We start from the raw sequence: 24968 nt of genomic DNA, 5'->3' as shown, positions 1-24968 counted from the left end.
GTAGTATAGTGTAGTATAGAGTGTCATCACTAATAAATATTTCACCTGTATGTTGATGCTCGAACCTGCTTTAAAAAATACTTGAGCGAGCTGTGACTGTAAAGATGGGGGCAGTAAATTAAGAACAATACGATGAAAAAGCTAGAATGCTCCACGGAGCTGAACGGAAACTGTAGAGAAGAGCTGTCTCAAACACCATTTTATGGGCCATGAGCTTTGGGAGTAATCAACGGCAAATGATCACTGAAAGGAGTTTGGGAAGGAAGTTAGGCGGATAATGTGAGAAGGGGGAAAAAAAACAGCCCAACACTTCCAAAGCAGCTGAATCCTAAACCCAAAAAACCAAGTACCTACCCAGTATGTCTCCAGTAGTGTTTGACCCCTTTCACATCGGGCACTTGACCGATGTCAAGTTTAGTTACTGATAAATACTAAACGGAGGATAAATTATAATGCACGTGTAATTGAGGCTGAAACGGTAATTTCTTCAAAACAGTCAGCATCACAATACGTTGCATTTAGCCTCAGATGACATTAGTCAGGGAACAGATCCATCTCTCAGCAGCTCTCACACCGAACACTTTTGTGCCAGACTGTTTACACTTGTAAGATTATATGCATAATGAGGCTGCATTGTCTCGGGAAAGTGCTGCTTTAATTCTCTGAAGCTGAACAAACTGTCCCTGGCACATTTGGGTAGGGGTGGAGAGATATCAAAGTCACTTTATTGAGATGAAAGAACTGGCCCAAACAGCAATCTGACACATTAGTCATTCCTTCTTCTTAGTGACAGAAACATGCTCTCAATTTACGAGTCAGGTGCTTCCAGTGATTTCTGCCAGCCTTGTTCCTCCGCATCATAAATTCCTCTTTATGCTCACTCATCCCACAGGCAGACCCCTATTCTTCGACCTGCCTTGTCAGAAAATTCGCCCCATGTTGGCATATTGGATGTCATCCAGGCTGCCATTAGCAGTTACTGCGTTGCGTATACCATGGCATACACTGTGAAAGAGCACTGAATTTAAATAGACAGCAGTGATTGTGCCCCTAGGTGCACATTCATACTTTTTTACAGGTTTTCTATCGGCTCTTTAATTCATTCTTTCTGTGGTGTTGACTCTGCAGAGCTCCCACTTATACTGTGTTCATTTTCTCTAAATGCTTCACGTGAAGCCACTGGCTTCCAATCTATGTAATGAAGGTTTAATAGCCAATTGGAACATCCAATATCATTAGCAGCCAGCGTTAGGCTCATCTGAAATTTTTTTCTTTTTTTTTTTTTTGATAACCAGAAGTGCGAGCGTTTGACACGCAGGATGTGTGATTAGCACCTGCTGTTTAATGCATGTCCTGCCTCTTCTGGAGCTGGAAAGCTCTTTTTACCAGTTCTCGCATTTTAATAGCGTTTTTGTTCTGCTTAAGCCTCAAATGCACTTCAGGAAATCTTCCTCTCAACAATTTCCATGTTCTCTTGCATTCTTGTTCTATGATCTATTTTTAAACAAACTTTTGACCTACCTTTTTTCCGATTATCAATCACTTTTCGATACAAATGATTATTCCAGTGTTTACAAATGGTTATTTTTGGTTTCTGCAGGGGCACTATGGCTCTAATTCTGTGGCTCACTACTGGCTGCTTGTCATGTCAGTGATGCAAAGAGTCACCAGAAATAAAAGCAATGCTTAAATGTCTAAAATGGATATGCAGTTCTGAGAAAAAAGAGCAGAGTAATGTTTGATTATTTTTAAAGAAAAGCACAAAAAATGATCTTCTGTTTCTCTGTCATCTTGTGCAACTTTTATTTATTCATTGTGACATTTACTTGCTTATGTTTGATCTGATGAGAGCCCTCAATTTGGTGTCATTTACCGAGCGCCGTCCATGGCCTTAAAACTGCTAAACACACAACACAGAATTAAAATAGAACATACTTTTTTTTTTTCCCTCTTTGTGTCGTGACTTGGTGAAGATTATTTTTGACAGCTGCAATAACAGGAAAATATAGATGGACGTTATTAAGTTGTTTACCACATTCGGGTTCATGCATGGGACATGGACGAGATTCCAACAACAATATCAGAGAGGTACATTCACTCTAACAATCACACTGCAGAAAACAACACCACTCAAAATATGTTTGATTTTTCCATTATGCCCTCTAATGCATACTGACAGATTCTTCTTATTTGCATTGACATTTACGTGTTCGCAGTGATTACCAGAGACTGATTGGAGGAGACAGAAAGCATGATTGAGACGGAAATACACCATCAACATAAACAACTAAATTAGCAGGAGAAAACACTGATAAAATTGTTCTCTGGTCTTTGTGTGGAATCCACGATATTTACATAAATACAATCAGCATATTTTTATGGTTGGCTTGAGAATTTCCTTTCGATGTAAGCAGCTATGCATATAAGATGAGTATTGCAAGCCTATAAATGCTTCCCTAAATGCTCTCTTAATGACCTCAGGCTAGGCTTGTTCATTGGAGCAAGATCAGTCTTGTGACAAGGATAGGTTATTTGTAATAATGCCTGTCAACATCTCAAGTTGGAAATGTCTTGACTCCATTTTCTTTCATATAATCTGAAATTGCTCAGGACCCTGTAGCCTATCTCTGTCTTTTTTTTTTTCTTTCCCCCCCTTCGTCTGGTCTTGTGATCAACCCGTAGGGAGGTAGGGGGTGTCACTGTGGTAGTTGTAGTCTGGGCACACCTTCTGCACCAGCTTGTAGTCAGTGCTGTAGAAGGTGATGAAGATGCAGATCACTTTGAAGGGTTTGGAGCACAGCCAGGACACGTGGCTCTGGGTCTGCTCCTGAGGGCAGCTCTGCGAGGGGTCGTGGGCACACAGTGAGTTCCTGGTGCCTTTCTCCACCTTTTCGTACTCCACCCTACAGTTGAACAGCTTGGTTTCTTTGGTCTCCAGGGCCGTCTGCTGCTGCTGCTGCTGGTGATGGTGGTGGTACTGCTGGTGCGGCTGGTGGACCTGGAACTCCACAGCCTTGGTGGGAGGAACAAGTCCCACGGAAACGTTGCCCTGACCGGTTGAATTGTGTCGAAAGTAGACGCTGAAGGTGCCGTTACCGTGATCCACAATTTTGCCGGTGATGAGGAGGTTCAGCTTCACCGTCTTGATGTTAGAATGGAAATCACCCCAGCCGAACATCTTCTTAAACTTTCCAGTCTTGACGATGGGGCGTCTTTTCGTCCTTGATCGAGGGTCACGGGAGGCTGAGGTGTTGTAAAGCCATTTCCAATGCTCTTGCTTAGAGTAAGACTCTCCTTCGTCGTAGTTCAGATCCATAGAGGTGAAGTTCTCTTTGCCGTAGAGGCTTTGAGACAGCAGACGGCTAATGGACACGTCCTTGCTGCTTTCATCCCAGTAGGTCTTCACTTTGGATTTTGAGTTATATCTCAAGTCGGAACTTGGAGAGTCAGCACTCGCAACCTGGAAGATTAAATAAAATGAGTATTAGTTAAAATTTTACTCAATGTTACAAACATACTCTAAAGTATGTGAAGTTTTGCCTCATAATACTTATATGAATACAGCAGTTGATGTGTTTTGGGGTCACACGTATTAAATCGACATCGTCAATTGGACAATTATTTCCTTCCAAAGCACATTCCATACCTATAATCAGTTGGGATTTACCACAAAGTGTTGGATAAGCAAAAGAAGTTGGATGGATGGATGTCATTCATCACTTTTTGATGAATGACTTTTGATGAATCATGTAGCTCTGCCTGCAAATGCCAACAATAGATTTGTTCTCCATATCAGATTTTCAGTGGCATCAGGTGAATCTACAGCCTGAGAAAACTCCCACCTGATAGGCTTTTGCGACACAGCATTAAGCAATTTTTTTTGCTGAAGTTAAAGTATGTATAACTTGCATGGATGCATATTAAGTTCTTGTAATGGGCCCTTGAGGCTGGCTCCAAAAGCAACTTATTTGCCATAGACTGTAAACCCAACATTAAAAAATTTAAAGCAGGTTTACAGTCTGGTCTAAAAGAAAGTTGTTTTCTATGGATAGTTTCCCCCTTTGTATGGATAATATAATAAAAGGTACTTTCGGCTGCTCTTATTTCCCAAGGGGTTGCTTCAGTGGATGGATCTGCATATTTGATTTGACACAGATTTTAGCTCTTCCTGACCACCCCTCCCATTTATTCGGGACTGGAATTCTGCTCTAGGAATACACCAGTTTGTATCCCTCTCAATATTGCACATGCAGGTGGATTAACCAAAAAATGATCTTGATAATTACCAAAACTGGTAATTTAAGGCAGATGTGGCATAAACCTTACACTGGATGGTGGTCTGATAAACTTGTATTTGTATGATTGTGTATACATGCTCTGAAACTGCACAGTTCTCTACATGTGTTTGTCTTTTAAACAACAGAAAATGACAGAAAACATCTGAATCTATATATCAATGGGAATGTGATGAGTGGAGACTGGCCCATCTTAATTTTTCTGAGCATGCATTTTCCTGTGAATGAAAGGAAATGTGCAAAATTTCAAGCGAGTCAGACTCAGCCCATAGAGATATGTCCATTTAAATTAGACTTTCCTCCCAAAAAGGCACCAGTCATTTTCTGCAAATCCCCCAAAACAACATATTTTACATTCTAGAGACAAATCCCTCCAGTGGTGGTTGGAGTTATGAATTTCGTCTGTGAGGAGCAAGAGGGAAAATAGTTTGTTGCTATTTTAACCATGACGGCAAAAGTCTGAGACAGTCCCCACTTTAAACAAACCCAATCGAAATTGCAATTTTAATACAAATTAGAATGTTTTCCTAATCTTTCCAAAGCTGACTCTGTCCCTAAACCTTGAAAGATTTATTTTCTGCAGTGACTTGTCAAAGAGTTTTGAAAGGCACCACAAAAAGCATTTATGCATCTTGTTGGAGGGCATGAACAAATGTCAGGTTCGAGGGCTTGTTTAATTACAACTGTCATGTAGGTATAGCACCAGCTGAAGGTAAAATGCCATCTAATTTTACAGAACTGCTGTTGAAATGTGCATGTGTTAGTAAATCGTGTAAATATCAGGAATGGAATTTGTTAATAGGTGGGATATTTTGGGGGAGGTTATCTGACATTTTTATATTCAGAAGTTGGAGAAACCGGTGGAGAAATGATGAAAAAACTTGGTCAGGATGTAGATAAAAAGATTTTTTTTGTAATTATGTCTCTCTATAACCTGAATTGATACTCTGAGGGAGACATCTGCAGTTATGGTGGACCAGACCAACATCCCTCTACATATTACATTCATTGCCAGTGTTCAGTTGGAATACAGCAATCAGTCGCTGCTGCATATGCACATTTCTTTTAATTATGATTGAAGATTTGTGGTCAGCTGTTTATATAGGCTGCTATTTAATATGGTCTGGTATTTGCACAAGCAGTGATGCAGTTAATTGCAGTGGTGTGGAATTGATTATTGTAATTATTTATCACTGAATTGACTGCATTTCTATGTTACTGCAGCCAAAAGGACAAACACAATTACTAAGAAAATAAAAATAATAAAGGTAGAGTAGGAAAAAAATAATATAAACAGAAAACTGTGTAGTAGCAAAGAAATTAATTTAACGAGATAAAATAAACCTCTAAAATGAAATAAAATGCACTTAAAAAACATATGAAATAAAAAGCTAACTATAATATAAGAAATTGGCTCTATCAAATAAAATATCTCACTAAAAGAAAAGAAAATGAAGCAGTACGCTTGTGTTGCATTGTACAGCGTTAAATATATCCTGCTTTCACCTGCTTTGGGCTCATGTTTGATCAGCTCCTGGAAGATTGATATCTACTGTTTGTTCAGCACAGCAGTTGTTATTGTGTTGCTCTAAATTCTTTAACAGTTTGTATTGAAAACAAACGCTCCGAATCAGCCTGGAAGCAGAGTCTTCTGATCACTTTGTGCTTCTTCACTTTGAGATGTTTATTTGGAGAGTTTTTATTCTGCTTTGACTGTTTCTAATTTATTATTTGAATATTAGAGAATAGCCTCTGTGCTTCTATTATATGAAGTAAGTGGACATTCGGTGGTGGTGGAGTTAGATTTTTATGGGAGAAATCACAGATGCTGGGATTAATTGGATTTTAATTTCAGTCCCTAACTTGTCTTTCAACACTTCTGGAGATAATCACAACACAGTGATTACTACTTCTTTTTTTTTCACTTGTTTTCGAGTCTTTGTTTTGTCTTGTGTTATAAATCAAGCACAATGCTTTCACCTCTCTCTAAAAGCCAAAACTCGCTCTTAGTTAACTTCAACCTCAGCCGAGATGGCAAAAAGAGTCTTTGGTTCAGATGATCGCACCATATCCAGGTTTCTGTAGATGAACCTGTGGAAGGATCATTAATGGTTTCCTCCAGCTGCCTTTGTTGGGCTTGTACACCTCTGCCAAAAACACCTGCTAGTCTGGACTCACCACTGATTACTGACTGTTAACGTTTAACTTCAGCTCATTACTTCAATACGGCTGCGATTATTTTGTTTATGTGGTGTTTAGACTTTGTTCGTCGTGGATGTGTGATGTACACAGTGTCTAAGGCTGCGTTCACACTGCAGGCAAAAGCGCATCAAATCAGTTTTTTTTTTTTTTTTTGTTTGTTTTTTTGACCCTATGCGTCCCATATCCGATCATGCTATGACAGTGTGAACGGCACAAATCCGATATTTTCAAATCTGATCTGGGTCACTTTCGTATGTGGTACTGAATCCGATACATATCCAATGTTTTAGAAAGCGACTGCTGCTGTTTGAATGGTCATGTCGCATTAAATCAGTCTTTTACATCACTGACACAAGACAGACGCCAATTATCAGCGCCGGAGAAAGAATCGCGAACGCTTCCTGGCCATCCAGTGTAGATGTTAGTGAAACTGTTGGGAAGACAACGTTGGAGAAACGTGAACATTTTATTTGTACTGTATAATCTGCAGATTCTGACAGAAATCTGTAACTATCCTTTGAAGCACCGCTCCTCTAAAACAGCAATAAGGATAATTATTAGGTTATCTACATTATTATGTAAATAACAAAATAACTTAAAGCAAAAATTAGGAAACGTAAAGTCCGAAGTCTTTATATAAAGGGCCATCAGTCAAACAATATTGTTTGGTCTGGGTCTAAACAGAGCGCGTTGTGTGTGACGTCTTCTTTTGCGCATGCGGGCCGCTTTGAGGGTTCACACTAGATCACGTTTGCTGTCGCATTTTATTTGTAGTGTGAACAAGCAGTCAAAAAAATCGGATTTGATCAAAAAATCGGAATTGAGCTTTAAGACCTGCAGTGTGAACGTAGCCTAAGTGCGGCATAGAGAAGTGTTGAGGTGTAACTGGCAAAAGGCCACCATGGCTAAAACTTCTGCAGTGATTAATGAATCCCATTCAGTGTTCACATTCAGAGCAGTTATTCAAATGTGCTCCTGTAACTGTGCAGTGTACGGGCCACAGTATTGTAAAAAACAAATAAACAGCTGACGTATCTATCTTTTAGCGTATAAACTGCAAATATTATGTACAATTATTCCTAAATAAAAGACAAATGGCCACATTTAGGCCATTTGTTTTGATTAGTTTCTTTTCTATAATATTTGCAAAACCAATACTGCATAAACTTTCTCTAACTCGTAATTTTTGAGCTCTTTATCCACTTAGTTCATGTGACTTATGTTCTGTGTTAGTTGGCCCATATTTAGCTTTAAAAATATGCTTTAAAAAAAAGTTTGATAAATGGTAGGTTCATGAAAAATGAACAATTATGATTTCATCCTTAATCAAGTATCCTTACTGTAGCTATTATGAAAATATTTTATTAAAGGAATATATTAAAATGTTTTTATTAAGTATAATCCAGGTTCTCGTAGAGTCGTCCAATATCAGCAGTCTGCCTAGCAACAGCTTCGAGTAGACGTGTTCGTGCTGAGTGCTTGCTAACAAGATCAAAATGAATATCCTTTGCAAATGCAGGAAAACATCAACAAATCTATGCACATTATCCATGTACAAATACGTCTGTCAAAAACGGTTTTAACGCTGTGAGAAAGTCTTACAGTGTGTGAAATGTCCTTATCAAGATTAAGGCTATTCCTGTCATACATCGAGACGAATGAAGCGCTTCTCAGGAGCAGACGTGATGCAACAGCAGACTATTACCTGCTGAATGTACCCTGAATGGATGATTGATGATTCATTCTGTCTCTCTCCTCTAACAATCACACAGATGAGAGAGCAAAGATTTCCCGCGCACCCCACAGAGGCTTGTGACAGTGATGTCCAAGCCCCGTCCGAGGAACGTGACAGCAGATCTATCTGGTCGAAGCGTTTACATTTTGTACCTTCACCCACGATCAATATGCTGAAAATAAGGTCGTCTCTCATTCAGAAAGTTCACTGAATGACATTGTTGTAGTGTAAGCTGGAGTTTGTACGGCACTCTCTGAGTAAACTGCAAGTGCTGAGATCTTTCTCTGAAGCTCCTGCTCATTTTATGCACTTGGATTGAGAATGGAGGAGTTTGGAAGGATGGCCTCCAGTTGTTTTGAAGAGGCCTTGTTGATGAATGACCTGATGTGAACGAAGCGTTACTGGCATTGTGATCTTTCTGCCTCTCTGAATAAAGGAATGTAGCCAGAGAATTTTTTAAAAGCAACATGATACTCCAGAGTCAAATCAATACCTTTATATTGAGCAGAGGTTCAAAGGTAGCTAGACCTTTGCTTCTAGTTAGTTTTAATAAGTATAAAGGGAAAAATGCAAGAACCTCGCAGCAAGATGTTTAGCGTGACAAGGTGAAGAGAAAAATTTGAATTTCAGCAGTTTCCCTGCGCAGTGGGGCAGTTAAACCACATTAATGAACAGCCCTTTTTGTCTTTCATTGCTGGAAACAAAAGTCTGTCAGTGGTGATGCATTGTGAAAAGATAAAGTGAGTGTGAGGATGAGGGAGACTTCCTTTCCAGGATTTATTGGCACCATTATAGTCAAACATAAAGCTCCTTAGGATGTAAAAGTTCAGTGAAATAGTATCTTACAGACTGTCAGCCAGGGAGCTGTAAAGTCTATTATGCCATTATAGTTCAGTCCTTTTTCTTTGGTTTAAGAATATTCTAGGTTTGCTCTTGTTTCAGTTGTTAAGTTTAAAAGCACTAATGTTTTTTATTCAAGACTTTCATACTTATTGTTACAAAGGTGGGTTTTCATATTAAGCATGACCAAAGTTTCAGTTGATGAGGTCAGAATATGTCCAGCTAACCCTAGTGAGCCAAAACCTCAGTCTTCACACTGCTCTGAACACCAGTGTTACATTTGTTAACTAAAAACTTGTCATCATAGTTTTCAGCAACAAGTTGTTGTTTTTTTTTTTCTGACAAAAACATAAATTAAATAAAAACTGATGCATGAGGACAAAAACGATATTGGCACTTTTGCCGACAAATGCAAATAAGATGAAAATATTCTGGAGAGACGGGATCCAATCTGAACTAAAATTAAGCCGGATAGAAAGGCGGGACCAGTTTGGAAGTGATCTGCTTGTGCAGTGAGGTTGATCCGCACATTTGATCTGCCCCAGGGAAACGGTACAGCCTCTTCTTTTTTCTGTCTTTGTAATCGTACAGGTAGCTCTCATTCTTCCTGTTTTTCATGAAAATGGGACAAAATGTCAACGCTTGGGAAGAAGCGAACAGTAGACATATGACACATTTCCCATTTAGAAAATAAGACTCTTTGTAAGCCATGTGGAGAAGCTCTCACGGGTAAAAATATGACAAACTGTCAACTGAATCAACTTTGGAAGTAATCGTCTGATAGTTGGTCAACTAAAACTAAATGAATTCAGATGCCTAAATTATGAATAAAACTTAATGAGATGTTAGTCAAAAGAATTATTAAAACTAGATCAAAATTTGCTGTCAAAATGAGCACTGCAAAACACTCAGTTAAAGGCAGTTTTTCTACTTAAACCTCTGCATGATGTCATTGAGAGTGGATTTCTTATACAGCGCAACAGTGACTGTCCACTTTTCTCCACTGTCAGGAGACTTTTATGTTATGAGGTAAATCATGACCATAAAAACATAATTCTGATTTTAGCAAAAGTCAAAAGTGCATGATATAATTACATAATTACAAAGATACATGATTACTTCTAACGATTTAGGAACTACTCATCCCAATGCCCACTGCAAATCCCAGATTCCACAGTGAATGACTGTCAGCCTTTTTAAGTTTAATCCTTTACTATAGCGTCGGTATGGTTAATAACAGTGTAAGTTTGAATATATATCTACAGTTTGCGGTGCATGTGTGGGGGGTTACAGTGCTTTGTTCCTCACTGCAACCACTGCTCTTGCAGTTTCAGAAGTTTTGCGCTCACTTAGCAACCCGACTTTCATGGGTTGAACATTTCCATGGTAACAGCGACCTCCACCAATCTGAGACATCACTGTCTGAATTTAAGATTGCAGGTAGGGTAGTTCTTTTTCCATAAAATAATAAAATACATTTTTATTAAAACAAGGTTCTTATCATATAGACTTGTGATTTCTACAGAAGCACATATTATTATTTCACAATGTTGCACCTCGTAACAGGTCTGCTTTGGATGGTTATAACCTTATGGCTCATAATCAAACTCCCTATGGAGAATGTCTTTTGTTTTTTTCCCTGGAACCTCAGTGTTGAGCTCTATTTGGTCATTCTATGTGCACAGAGGTGCTGCCGTTCACATCTAATGTTCAGCAGAGAAAACCAATCAAAATAAAACTGCCTGTAAGGGAAAGGTGCTAAATCAGCTTGTTTTCGACTATGAATGAACTGGGAGTAAATTATTATTTTCAGCTGAGAAGCACGCAAAGATACTTTAGCAGAGTCCAAGAATAGTAGCGTGTATCAGAAATGAGCATAGTAGGTCTGCTTCAAGCTATGCAAGCAGTGTGTAAATTTTTACCAGTTCTATGTGGATATGCAGCCTCAGCCATAACAATTAGGGGAACACTGATTGTTAAGTGGCCAGTAATCATTGGCCGATTGGCTCAGTATGTTTTGATGTTATATTTATCTCCCTTTAGAAACATAAAATATATACTGTATATACAATTTTAAACCATTTCAAAGTCTTTTAGCTGGTCCAACTGTGGAAAAACACCACTGAGCTACATGAGAAATCAACACCTTATTTGCAGATACTCTGATATCAAGGCTGAGATGTTTAGAGAGTCGTGTATGATTGTCATCACATGTTTTGTTCCCCTTATTTAGCCAGTAGCTTGTTTCAGACAGTGAATTAAATGAGGGGCTGCTCCATAAATGAGCAAAAATAAACAGGAAGTAAATAAGGATTACGTTAGTGCAAGACTAAAATCATTGGAGCTTTCCCCTCTAAGGAAAACCAGTGACTTGGTTAGACTTGAACCAAGGCCAGTTTAAACATACATTTATTTGAAGATGCTTCCAGTAGTAAAGAAAAAGAATTAATTGAGTCTAAATGACCTTTGGCCAGTAATCCAAACTGTAAAGCCCATTAATTTTTCTATTCTGAGTTGTTAAAAGACTGTAGTCTCTAATGATCAAATGAAATATCATTTTCAGAGTGCAGTAATTACTGGTGCTTCTCAGTTACTCAGTTTCAGTCTCAGTGGAATCCCAAAACCAGATCAAGGGATATTAGCAAACTGCTTGGTTAAATGCCTGTCTAGCTAATAACTCAAAGTGTGTGCGCGTGTGTGTGTGCGCGTGTGTGTGTGCGCGTGTGTGTGTGCGTGTGTGTGTGTGCGTGCGCTTGTGCAGCTGCTGCTGCAGAATTTTGAGGAGTAAATGTAAAGAATATTTTCCAAACAATGAAAATCCAAGCGGGTTTAGGATCTTTATCGTTTCTTCAACCAGGAAATTAAATTGCACTCAGTGAGTTTTGAAAAGCTTCATGATTTCCTGCAACTTCGTGTTATGAATAATTTTCTAAGAGGATGTGTCACTGGAATCAGATTTTTTTTTGAGGGATTTCTTTACTATTTTCTTCCAAGATTATCAAAATTACACAGCGCATCTGAAGTGCGTGCCCAGTCATCGTCAGACCTAATTCCTTGTTGTGGAAACTCTGCTCTGTTGTCACCAGCGTTATGTCTGGTCCCCATACTGTGACATGCAATTAGCTTTCATCTAAAGCACCTGACAGTCTCTGGATTAGAGCACTCGGAGGCACATTCACAGAGACCCCACTTCACGGATTAGAACCCAACCTGTAATCCAGCCTGGGGAGATTAGGCAGATCAGAGGCAGTCCTGACTAAAGCAACGTTTATATCCAGAACCCCCCGACTGACTGCACCAACACTCGGAGGGCCAAGATTTACCTCTACTTGGCTTTAAAAACATGCAAGTGAGGCACAAAGGGAGTGTGTGCTAGATGCATGAATGTGCCTGAAAGAGATAGTACAGAGAATAAAGCGCGAAACTAGAAGAAAGAGACAAACAAACATGGCAGCGTAAAGGTCAACAGTCACACTTTGATGGCTTTGGCTTTACCAGATATTGGTTTGTCACTACTGTGTACTGTGAAATATCAAAATGACAAATAACATTGCTCATGACTAAAGATGGAGTTTATTTTGCACTTAACTTGTGTTTATTATTAGCAAAGCAGTGGCTCACAACCCTAAAACGAAGAGGCAGCCACTTGAGACGCTTGTTTCCAAGTGTGGCTTCAATCAACAGAAGGAACTGATCATCATTTAAATGCAGGACTATCAGATATTACGTGAATGAAAAACAAAATTAAATCCAAATCTGAAAAAAATCAACACATTTGTCTTCCTTTGTTTAATTTCAGATGTATGCTGTCACCCATTTAGAAGGTCATCACCCCCAATGTGGAAACGACTGCTGCAAAGGACTGTGCCAAAGGTTTTGCAAATCTTAAAGTCTGACATAAAGTTAAAGACGTTCATTAGACTGACTTGCAACCAAAATAAGCTTTTATAGAGAAATTATATTAAAGATTAGTTGAATAATAAAATAGTTGAACATAAAATTAGTTCAGCTATTTAAAATCAATTTGTAAATACAACATTTTTAAGAAAAGTAATTTGAAAATCTCACATCAATTTTGTGAAATGCCTTTTTAAAATGCCAAAAAACCAAGAAAATATATGTGAATGACAATACTGGGTAGTTATCATAAAGATACCCATAACTAATGTTTACAATCTATGAGACCATTGCTCCCAGTAGTGCTGAGTAACACCATCTACTACTCCTCAAGAAGACAAAGAGCAGTATTATTTCAAATTAAATAATAATAATATTGGAACATTTTGGATAAAAGTATGTTAAATTTACTAAAAACAAATCTTAGACAATCTATAATTTACAAATATCACCAGAATATATACAATAAATTATTCTGCCTTTAAAAACAAGTTTTCATAATGAAAAATAAAAACAACTGAGACAGAAATATTACATAACTGTAAAGTATGTAAAAAAAATATATGTTCACATAATTTAGCATTTATTTATTTTAGATATTTTAATATGTGACTATTGACTGTCTGTTATATGACATATATTATAATACTATCTGTTAGCAAACACTTGTATAGAGTGGGTCCCATATTTTACATTGTCCTCCTCGTCAACATCCTGCAAAAACACCAAAGCCAACAATGAACCGATCCCACTGACAAGTCCTCTGTCCACAAACTATTAAAATCCATCCTGCCTCACTGGCTCATTTCTCTCTTCCTTACTACAGGTTTATTTTGGGCAAACCCCACATACACCATCCCGCTGCTGGAAACAAACACTACATCACCAAATGTGTCAACTTTCAGTTTTTTGAGTGATTCTTTGCGTGGGATTTCTTAATGATAAAAATAATTCAGGATATCAGACGTAATCGTTTAAAGCTCAGTGTTAGTTAGTTAGTTAGTTATATAATAATAATTAGTAATGGACTATGATGAACAATTGAATAAATTAGGTTTTAAGGTTTTGCTGATACATTTTCCAGCAGCACACAAATAAGGGAAGTCGATGGCTAAAAATCTAAAACTGTAGCTGAAAATGGTTGGAAAAGATGTTGATAATTTTGAAAAAGTTATTAAAATATTATAGTCAAATCTAAAAATAGCTAAAACTAAAAATAAGAGATATTGCCTATCAGCAGATTTAACTGTGTACTACAATTTCATAAAGTCTGAGGACTCAGGAGAGTGAAGCTTTGTCTGCAATATCTGTGTAGCGTCTGTGTTTCCCATAATTTAAACCAGTTAAACCCTCCTTGCTTTTCTTCCAAACCCCCTTGATGGAGGCTAAAAAAATATTTTAAATATATAAAGGGAAGTCAGTCAAAGCCTTGAGGAAAATCTGCAGTAAAAAAAAAATTCTTTGTGAAATATATATTAAATGCAGTGTTTCCATTCAGAGATACTGTATCTTTCAGTCACGTTCAGATGCTTTTATTTCATAGCCCAACTTTTCGTTTTACAGTTTGTCATGCAGGAGCCTCCCACCCCCTCCCCCCCCCAAACCCCATTTAACTGTCTGTTAATATAATTCCCAGATTCGGCATATGAGGCAGAATCCCTCAACAAGATAACGCTAACAGCATCGCTATGCACAAGTCCTTTAGGAAACGACTCTGATTGCCAGATGCAGCATATAGGCAGGCTGTTGGACAACTTAAATGCTATCTACTCTTGGCGAGGCTGTGATAAGGCGCAGGCGTCCGCTCTTTGAAACAGGAAGATAAACAACCCCCCCGTTCCCTCGGGAGCTCGGAGGATATTCTATGGGACTGGACCGCCGAACAGCCAACAAATTCCACCTTTAATAGAACTACCGGAGGAGCCAGATGACTCTGCGGTGGGCTGTACACAAAACCTTGTGAGGAAGAATGAAAGTGTGTGTCAGTTTTCATTTACCTGAATGCTGCGGCTGCTGCTGCGACTGCTGTGCGGGGAGGATTTGTGGGTACGACAGTTCTGGTTTAACAGAGGGAGAATGGAGAGCGGCCGGCCTGATGGCAGATGTGGGTTTCCACTTTTAAATCTTGCTTAGGTGCTGTGAGTTCAGCCGCAACATTAGAGCTGCTGCTTAACAGATAGCGATTTATCATTATTCTATTTTAATAAACAACAAAAAGATGGAATTTATTTTGCACTCATTTGCCTTTTTTATCAAAGGTGTGGTTGTTGTGGTTCACCCTGCCTTAAAAGACTAGTTCCTAACCTTAAAACAAACCGGTCCCTACTTGTGATGCATATTTGAATTGTGAGCAGTTCAAGTCATCTCAGATTTAAATATTTTCTGTGATAAAAGGTAAAAGTATTGAGCATCAGAGAAAAGAAAAGCAAAGACCTGTTGGCTGGGTCACCAACCCAAGATTGGGGGGGGGAAAAAAGAAGATCAGGACTGTGATGTAATAATGTTAAAGTCCAGCAGAAAATTACAAGATGATCATGAGTGTTTTATATAAAGTTGTATTAGAGAACGTCCTTTTTAAAAAAGTTTGGAAAAGGGAGCCCTGCAGCTTTATTTTTATTTTTTTTAAATTTAAGGTATTAAAGTGATGCTCTTATGGAGAGAAGCTTAAAATATGAGCAGCTATTAAAGGGTTAGGGTTTGGCTGAAGGACATGTGGATGTTGTAGGATCAGACCTGTGACTTTTCAGGTGTGAGACTAGTCTCTATAAAAGCTTATTTTTAATCTAATTTACAACTTTTAGACGCCATGAATCACAGACAATTCTAACATAAGACTCCCACCAGTTGGTTTATGAAATATCATCTTCCATTTAGAACCACTTCTCTGTGTTTGACAGTAGACGGGAGAGTACTTTAAGAGTCCTTAGAGTGCTGATGCTGTCTTTGGATTATTTTCCAACTGGGCGCTTGTCGTCATAGTCATTTACAGTGAATTTAACTTGTCTCGTCTTGTGAGGTCCCCGCGCAGTTGAGCTGATGGACCAGCTGAGGGCATTTGACGCCCACTAAGAGTTTAGATCTGTTTTCTCTCAGTGATATCAAAGTGTTACCTGAGGGGGGTCAGAGATGATGACAAATCACAAAGTGTGTCAAGACATCACAGGCAGCTGTGGATGGAGCTGAGTCCTATCACTGCAGCACCGCTTTGAGAGGCCAGGGCACAATTATTACCATGACTTCTGAGGAGGATAAATACTGTACGCGGACAGACTGCGGGATTTTGTGGGAAGGGGGGGATGGGGTGGGGTGGGGGGCAGTTTGAAGAAGAAGGAGGGGGGGATCTAGCCACCAGTTTTCCAACTTACCCAGAGGAAAAATGCATAATCATATTATTTCACACACGACTTGGTTCAAAGGCGGCCAAAATAAGTTTGTGAGGTTCCCATGGGTCTGTCAATCTGTTGAAGGAGCTGCAGGCAAAAGCTTAGGATGCACCAAGTACGAAACAATTATGATCATCCCATTAAAGCATAGCGAAGCAATTTGGCAGCTCAGTCTGGAAAAAAACACACTCCTGTCAAGTGATGCTATGAGATCAACTCGCACTACCATGATGCTGTTGTACATATATCTCGCATAGTTAATGATTGTTTGTCTTTACATCATGACAGGGTGGTGGGAATCCGTGTTTGTTAATGTTGTTGCTTCTGAAATCGATGAATTGTTTTCCTTTAAAGCAGGAAGGGCTCCATAAAGCCAAAAAAAGTGGGAGGGGTGAAATGATTAGTGCGCTTAGTCAGCTGTGAAATTGAGTTTATGGTTTTCAAGACGGTGAATTCAATTCGATAATGGGTATTAAGTTGTAGAGAATAATTAATAGTAATTGACTTCTTTCCATCACTATGCAAATTAAACACAGATAACACCACGGGAGCTTTTTAAGGCCAGTCAAGTTTGTGGGGATTAAGTTTATGGAATTTTTGTTAGAGAGAGGAGTGGCTCCTGTTCTGCTTTGATTGCTTTGTTGACAGATTTATCAGCGGGTGAGGGGTTACTGTCTCTTCAAGGATTAAAGGAATTGGGTTGTCACAAACTGTCAAGGCATTGAGTTGGGAGCATTCTGGTATGTTTGCCATAATGGGCTCAGGCTGTTCCCCGTCGTACTGCCAAATATATTCTTATTGGACCACATCTGTAAATGGGAGGAAAAAAAAAAGGGGGGGAAATGCAAAGCAAGGATTGAATGAATAGTGCTGAGGGAGAAATATCCAGCGGGACTGTGTGCGGGTGGATTTGTCAAGATGCAGATTTGGATTTGCATAGTTTGTGTTTATGCTGAGATTGGTTAATTCATCTTGATGTTAATGAGTTAATGCATAGATATGTTAGAAAACTGATCATCCTGGGACTTAAAAACTGTACTATAAGGCAGATCACATGTGTCTGAAATGACTATATTATTAGATTGGCCACACTATGAGACAGCAACGTGACCTCAAAATGATCAATTCCAGCTTGTTTGATGATTTAATTGAAACTCACTTGTAGAACTGTCTTTTTATGAAAACTGCAAACATTAATCACAGAGATATTACACAATGTGAGAATTTTAAAAAAGGTCAAATCAAAATAATATTTAACTCACCAGAGAGATGACTGACAGCAGCACGGTGGCAGTCCACAGACATGTGGTCTTCATGACTCTTTGTGGAACGTCTCTCCTCATGTCAAACAGTCCTTGATTTTCTCAGCTGCTGCAAACAAACAAACAAATCTCCTTCTGATTGAGCCGTTATCAGCTGCCAAACTTGAGGAGAAATAAAGAGCGAAGAAGACGGTCCAGAGATGCGGGAGAAGAAAGGAGTCTTCTCCAGCTCATTCAGGAAGGGTCAGGTGTCTGCTGTTCAAACGCTTCAAGTGAGTACTGGGGTTTTTTCTGACGCAGGGTTCGGAGGCGCTGTGGTGGGAACGGAGGTGTTTGTATATCTGAGTGTGGAGGAATGTTTTATATAGCGCGCTCTGAGGTTCAGAGAGAGAGAGAGAGAGTGGGGGGAGTGGATGGGAAGGGACAGAGAGAAAAAAGATGGAATGAAGAAGGGGGAGGGAGAGAGGAGACTGGGGGAGAAGAGAAGGAGGTTCACACTTCTGAGAAACAACTTTTAACATCATCAAGGGCTGACATCTAGTGGCAGTCAGCTGCACTGGATTTTTCTTCCTTTCACTGTGAGCAGCAAGCCCAGTGAGATTCAAGAACATAATCCCTCCTCTTGATGTGTTAATGTTGTGCATCCTCTACTCTGACCTGGAATCAAGCATGAAAAACTGCATTTTAACCCTTTGACGCCCAGCGTATTGTATTTGATACAAGTGTTTTTGTGAGTTTTTGAGACTTCTACATCATCAGTGTGACATTTTTTTTTTTTTACCCTCGTAAAATCATGACACATTTTTAATGACTAAACTGCAGATTAAAATTTGATATATTTTTATATATTTTCTCTTAAGGTTCAACAAATACTCCATTATCAAAAAATTAAAGATTTCTGGCAGTTATTTCATGATTCGGGTTTGTTGGCGCTCCATAATGGTCAAAATACCAGCCACCTTTATGAACCAGGCATCCCTATGATCATGAAGAAATTGTTTTGTTAAATTACGCCTAGGTACTAAATAATGGTTTCCACACACAGTCATTGTAAATGTGCTGAGAATAAAACTAATAATATTAATCATTTAGTCTGAACTTGGAGAAAGTTTTGGACTTCAGATTAAAAAAAAAAAGACAAAAGCAGTTGAGATTGAAGCTGGAGAGGCTGAGATATCCTAAGTTTTAATCAGCAGGATGGGTCAGACTCTAAAATAATTAGATCCAGTAAAGCAGCTTGATACAATCTACAGCAGACGCTCTCTGTCCGGGAAATGCCAATATCTTTTAAACTCCACCCCCCCAGTTTGTAGGACAGGCTATCGGTCAAAAAGTCTTTCTTGCAGCCACAGATGACATCTGTTTGGACCCACACTGAAACCTTATAGTTATTCCTACTACACAAGTTACGTTTAAACATTAACATGCTTGGATTGGAAATGTTTCCACTGGAAGTGGAGTGAAACAAACCCACAGTGCTCATTCTGAAGTTGGTAAGAGGCTTCAGTCGGCAGACTTAAACCAAAATCATGCAGATATTTACAGAGTGCTGCAGAGGGCAGATAGGAATACAAAGGGAATTTCATACAATAATGCTAAAACTTTATTTAATTAAAAGCTTCTTAGCTTCTTGTTAAACCTAACCAAATTCTGTCCCCTGTTACTTACATTAAGATGAAGTGAAACCTTTCCCTCTGTTCACATGGGCACCTGAAAACTTACTGTAAGAGCACACAGAGCTATATTTGAATTTACATGATGGCCAAGCTGTCTGTATTGTGTCAAAGAGGTATCAGCTGAAGTTTGAGGCTTGGCTGTACTTTTGAGTAATACCACGTTTGACCTCAAGATGGTGCAGTGAGTCAGAGACTAAAGCATAACTAGTCAGGGTAGCTCCCAGTCTGAGACATACACTGCATTAGCTCAACATTTGTACAGAATTCCCGTCACTATTATACCTAGAAGATGATCAGAAACTGGTAAGTTAAAAATAAAATGAGCAAATACACATCGAAATACTAGAATAGTTGGAAGTAATTCGTAACTAAGTTAAATAAAGAAATAATTCAGATGTAAATAGGAGGAAAAATCTGCCATCTCGTGGTCAAAATCTTTCAGTTAATTTAGCAATTATAAAAAAACAAAATAAAAAAACAGCTGTTTCAATAATTTAAGCTACTTTTATAAAGACTGCACTTGTGGCTTGTGATGGTGTCATTTGTTGGAATTAATACGTGTAAAGAAAACAGCAAATACAGCACTGTTGTTATTCAAAACTGTTAAAATGATGGGTAACGTTTTCCTTTAATATTTTGAGCAAATGCAGGACACTCTGTATTGCACCAAAAATGTATTAATACGCAAAGAAAAGCCCAATTTACTCCCACTTGATTAATGTTTGCAATTAGCTTAACATCCAGCTGTTAAAGAGAGTTACTGAGAGTTTTACACTAACAAATCATTTATGTGTCACCTGTTATTTCAGATTTATGTCGTCACTGAGTATGAACAGGGCTCAGTCTCATCTGACTGCAGCGGAGAAACAGGAAACTTGATTTAACCCGTCTCTGCAGTTGTTGATTTGGACCAGTTTTCTGCCTGATTGCACATTTTCTCCATTTAATGCTTCGTAACTAATATAATGTAGTTTCTCAGAGAACCATGGGAAATGAAAGAGGACGGCTATTAAATTTACAAGCGTAATTTCCATAATTACTTATCTCCATGAAAACATAACACACTGAATGCACATTTTAATTTAAATAAAAGTCTTAGGAACAAAGTAATAGATTTGAAATTGTAAAACTCTTTATTTACTTTTTTTATTTCTGGGTTCTGACAGACCTAAGCTTGTGTTTGAGAAATTTCTGTAAGTGTTCATGCTGCAGAAAAACACTGTAATTTAGAAAGTGTGCACTTCTATCAAAAAAAATGCTCAGTTTAATATTAATCTTGTCAGAATCCAAAAATTACAAACTAATTAGACTGACTGCTAAGAATTTAACTAAAACGCACAAACATATTTTGTTTCTTGTTCAAGCCTCAGTTTCGTCCTTTTTTTCTACAGTTTTTACAGTCTGAACACAATGCACTATATACCATTGTTATTATCTATCTATTATCTTGGTTTACTCAAGCATCACTTTTGATCATGAAATTGTCAAGAAAAACAGTAAAATGTAGCTATTTGTCAAATAATACAAAATACTTATTGCTTTTAATGGACACAATCCCAGTGAGCTAGTTATGTGTAGTTCGGCCGCTCTGCATATACACAACTATTTGTTATATAAGATCTGATGGAGTACAGAGAGTCATACCTCCTCTAAGTGTATTGTAATCCGACTGTCAAAAACAGATTACTGAGTGTTTTAATGTCTTGAGAGGGTAAAATATTTACCTACTTTATGTGCCCCCGTTTCCTTTCAGCTCAGTGTAAAGGTCTGTTGTGGTCTCTCTGCTCTCCTCTGTTCTCTGTTTTGTTACATTTATGTTCCTGCAACCTACATTCTAGCCACCAGGGGGCGGAATAAAGACATTGGTCCTATAGGAAAATGGCTCAGACCCCAGTTAACAATTCCCTGATGGGTTTATTGTCTCAGTCACTCATTTGAGGTCATGTTCAATAAAACCACAGGTAATCTAAAAGGTCAATGTAGTTGCCATGAAGTCTCTGCCATGAAGGTTTGTGAAGTCCCTGGATAAGATTTATACGGGCGTCATGTTTTGGTCAGTATGACTACAGATATCTGTGTTTAAGGCCCTAATGCCTAGGCTTCACCTTCCAGACTCTGAAACATCCAGGGACTGTAGGGAAATTAGCCTGTATGGCTAAATCTGACACATGAATTTAAGAAGTTTTGTTAATTAATATGCATTATCCCTCTTAAATAAGTATAAACATAAACATACATTCATCTTTTACGCACACAAAGAGGAGCAGAGGAAAGGGGATAGGGTGAGATGACCCACTGTGGTGAGCCCTAACACAGCGACAGAGATCAAATCTGAGTGTTTTCCTATAGATTTCTATTGGACCTGAAGGCATTTTGCAAAACAGGTATCGCCCCCCAGTGGCCATTAAAAAGAATGCTGGTTTGAGGTACTTGTGGAGTTTTCAGATCTAGAAGCTATGCCCGACTGAAACTAGAGTCTATAACAGCTGTTGAAACCAGTGAGTAAGTTTAAGGTGGCTACATCCATCTCTTTTGTACAGTTTATGCACTGAAGTGTGTTATTGCCATTAGAGTGCTAGCAAACAGGGGATGGCTATGATGATGGCTCTCTAATACAAAATCCAGCCTCCAACTCCTTTAACGCCAGTTTTAAGTATTTTTATTTGAAGGTTTTCTTCCTTAATGAACATATAAAGAAAGTAATAAAAAAAAGACTCCATAACTTTTCTCTTTGTGTGTTTACAACCGTGTCCGCATTTATTTTTAGTATTTCTTCCCATACATATAAACAACCTGTACAAAATGGCCGACTCTTCATCTTTTTCCGCTTCTTTTTGCTTTCCTTTTTTGTTTGTCACAACATACAACTTGCATCATGGTAACAACAATCAGCAATATCATACACCCACTTTGTAATATTCAAACTAAACGTTTTCTGTGCAATACAAAATAAATGTACACATACTTTGATGTTTTTTTCTCCAAAAAATAAAAAAATTGCTGTTATTTACAAATCCAACAAAAAGAAGTAAACATTCTCCACACCAGTTTTGCTTTTACGTTGAACTCAGAAGCGTGTTCTCTTATTATTAACATATTGTATACTTGTTTGTACAGATTGTTTTCTTTTTAATATTTCATCTTCGTTTCGTGTGACTGAAAACAATAGAGCACCTAAAATACTTACTACATGAAAAAGTTTAAAAACTGGTTCGATCCATCTACCTAACCTCGAAAGAAAATTTCGTTGTTTTTTTTTTTTTTTTTTTGTCTAAACATACTGTAGTGTCGACGTTTGCCCCATTCAAGTATTAAACTGTATTAGAGGACTGTTAGTATTCAGTTATCGTCAGTAAGGCAGAAACGACATTTGCATGACATGAATGATTAAAATTTTGCAGTGTCCATTTTTTTATTACTTACTGCAAAATTTGAGTGTTTGCACATGATCTGTTGTATGTAAAGAGTTAAAAAAAAGTATTTAAAAAAGAACTTGTAAAGCAGGCGATCAGTTAATACCTGCTGATATCGTAGTTGCATCTGGGCAGAAATAAAGTGATGACACCAGACGAAATCTACAAACCACAAAAGCGACTTTACTACAACCAAAAAGTCCGATGTTTGTGAGAAATAAAATCTATACATATATTTACTTGAGATTCACACCTGTTTTATCGAACGTGACACGTCTAAACGTCCCTTCCTGTCGCTGTTGCTTCCCTTGTAATGTTCTCGTGTTGACTGAAGCTGTTCCTCTGCTTTATGTTTTTGTTTTTTTGTCTGTGGAAGAGGCAGTGTTTTATGGCAATAGAAAGTAGAAGTCACATGTGCATATCATGCTGCACTAATATAGTGCAATGTAGTGCCTGAAACAAAGCAAGGGTGGAGGCAAGCAGGCAGGCAGGCAGTAGTTTCCATGAACAACTGATTGCAGGCTACTCCTCCATCAGCATCATACAGATCGGTTTATCCCACAAACACAGGCCTGTGTGCCTCTGAATCAAGCCGAAAAAAAAGAGGGAGAAGTAATGCCTCCCTTTTGTTCAAGACCGTAAAAGAGATTTGAGTCAAAACCCAGTTGAGGATTGAGAAAAAGGAATCCAAACCTTTTTATGGAGATTTTCCTCTCCCTCCTCCTCTTCCCTGCGGTGACTTTTGGCAACGTGCGAAGCGTCAGAGCATCCTAAGCCCCCAGCTACTCAGCATTTTTAGGGACAAGCAGAAAAAGCGCGGGGGAAGAGCTGGAGCCTGCGCTACCATGTTCAAAGACAGCAGGAGGGCTGGTTCTGTCTTCTGCGCCCAGCATTTCCAGTGTCTCAAACAAGTCTTTCAATATAGAAATACTGGTGTGTAGGGGGCAAAAAAAAAAGGCATTTCCTTGAACACGCTGGAGGTCATAAAAGCTCTGCAAAAAGAAAATAGTCGAGAAAACAAAAGAGGAGTGAATGAAGCTCTACTTGAAATGGTTAAACCCCACCAGTGTCTCTGCTAAGAGGATTTCCCGTCATTTCTGCGCTCCGTGACGTGTCCATTCACGCTGCAAACATCCATGTCGCTCACTGTAATGGCGTGATGAAGTGGGTCTCTGTGACAGGTGAAGTGCTGGGTGAAGCAGCTCGTGGAGGACTACATGTCCGTGTCCCCGTCGTAGGCGAGAGTCAGAGGTTTTAGTCGGTTATTCTGCTGTCTCTGTCTCTGAGGTCTCTTTGGCTTTTTGCTGTATGGAAAGATGAAAACGGGGTCAGAGTGGCACTTGAAAGATTCTCCAAACACAACTCTGCTTTCACTCTAATCATGAAGTGTTTGGGTAAATGCGATGGCAGTTATGAGACACACAATGCAGGTGAGGCGATGTCACAAACAGGGGAGGGAAAGTGTTTTGAAAAATGCAAAAGATGTCCATATGAATTGTGTTTTGCTTCCTAATTTTGATTTGTAGTTTCAGGGTTTTTTTGATAATCTAAAAAATACCTGTTCCCAGTTTTAAGCTGATAGTGAACCTTCTCAAGTATCTCTAGTCCACAAATAAATTATCAATACTTAATGTAACGATAGCCTTGATCTCTTTTGTTCTGAATCCCATGAAAATGACAAAACCAACGAGACTTCCTAAAAACCATTAAATTATTATTTAAGTCTTAATAAAAACATTAGCAATTGTTCAAAAGTAGTTCTTCACTTCTGTTTTTGACCTTAAAAAAGGATGCAGATATTACATCACATCATAAACTGTGTGTGTGCTTTTTTTTTTTTTAGACAATCATGGTGACATCTGGCATAAGTAATGACAAAAGTTCTGCAACACAATCAATAAAGAAAAAAGGACCCATACCTGATTAAATGTGGCTAATTTACCCATATAGACAATTTCCTTGGGAACGGCCATGCCTTGTTTTGATGACTCCCTGGATGTCCCACTCTGACCATTAAACTGGGCACTCAAATCACATTTTACTACAAGCCTCATTCACCCAATGGAGTAGCCTGATCTTTTTGGTAGAACAGCTCATCTGGCAGATGAGCCGTTCAACCTGCTGAGCTACCTCTGCTAGTGTTGTGATTTCCTTAATTTTTGGAGAAAGAGCACTGAGTGGCCGGGAGCCAAATCATAAGATTAAAGCAGTTGGTGAATGTTTGTGGCTAAAATACTCAGTATGCTGGCCCAGGATAGCATGTAT

At 38.6% G+C, this 24968-nt stretch overlaps 2 protein-coding genes and 1 long non-coding RNA gene across 4 annotated transcripts in view; 1 reads left to right on the top strand and 2 right to left on the bottom strand.

The window, feature by feature from the left end:
* Positions 1-24968, top strand: part of LOC105941119 (uncharacterized) — a 56104-nt gene that overhangs the window by 12019 nt on the left and 19117 nt on the right. For both annotated transcript variants that reach the window (XR_013100878.1, XR_001167743.2), the window contains exon 2: positions 12872-12945. This is a non-coding gene — a long non-coding RNA (uncharacterized LOC105941119). The remainder of the gene's footprint in view (positions 1-12871; positions 12946-24968) is intronic.
* Positions 1780-17944, bottom strand: LOC101473352 (neurexophilin-1). The gene is made up of 2 exons (XM_004560195.2): positions 17615-17944; positions 1780-3460 (listed from the first exon to the last, which is right to left on the bottom strand). The coding sequence occupies exons 1-2, from the start codon at positions 17693-17695 to the stop codon at positions 2672-2674; spliced, it is 870 nt and encodes a 289-aa protein (XP_004560252.1). The 5' UTR covers positions 17696-17944; the 3' UTR covers positions 1780-2671.
* The window catches only part of thsd7ab (thrombospondin, type I, domain containing 7Ab), a 211406-nt gene continuing 208377 nt past the window's right edge, over positions 21940-24968 (bottom strand). The window contains exon 29 of the mRNA XM_076890219.1: positions 21940-24007. Within this exon, the coding sequence (XP_076746334.1) occupies positions 23917-24007 (91 nt within the window). The 3' untranslated portion in view covers positions 21940-23916. The remainder of the gene's footprint in view (positions 24008-24968) is intronic.

The sequence above is a fragment of the Maylandia zebra genome, linkage group LG11 (assembly GCF_041146795.1).
Source record: "Maylandia zebra isolate NMK-2024a linkage group LG11, Mzebra_GT3a, whole genome shotgun sequence".
Lineage (NCBI taxonomy): Eukaryota > Metazoa > Chordata > Actinopteri > Cichliformes > Cichlidae > Maylandia > Maylandia zebra.
This window is presented reverse-complemented; position numbering and strand designations above follow the sequence as displayed.

Excerpts from the sequence above, each read along its gene's own strand:
- LOC101473352 (XM_004560195.2), bottom strand. The coding sequence starts at position 17,695 with ATGAGGAGAGACGTTCCACAAAGAGTCATGAAGACCACATGTCTGTGG. Across the intron at positions 3,461-17,614 it reads TGCTGTCAGTCATCTCTCTG|GTTGCGAGTGCTGACTCTCC; the intron begins GTGAGTTAAATA and ends TTAATCTTCCAG.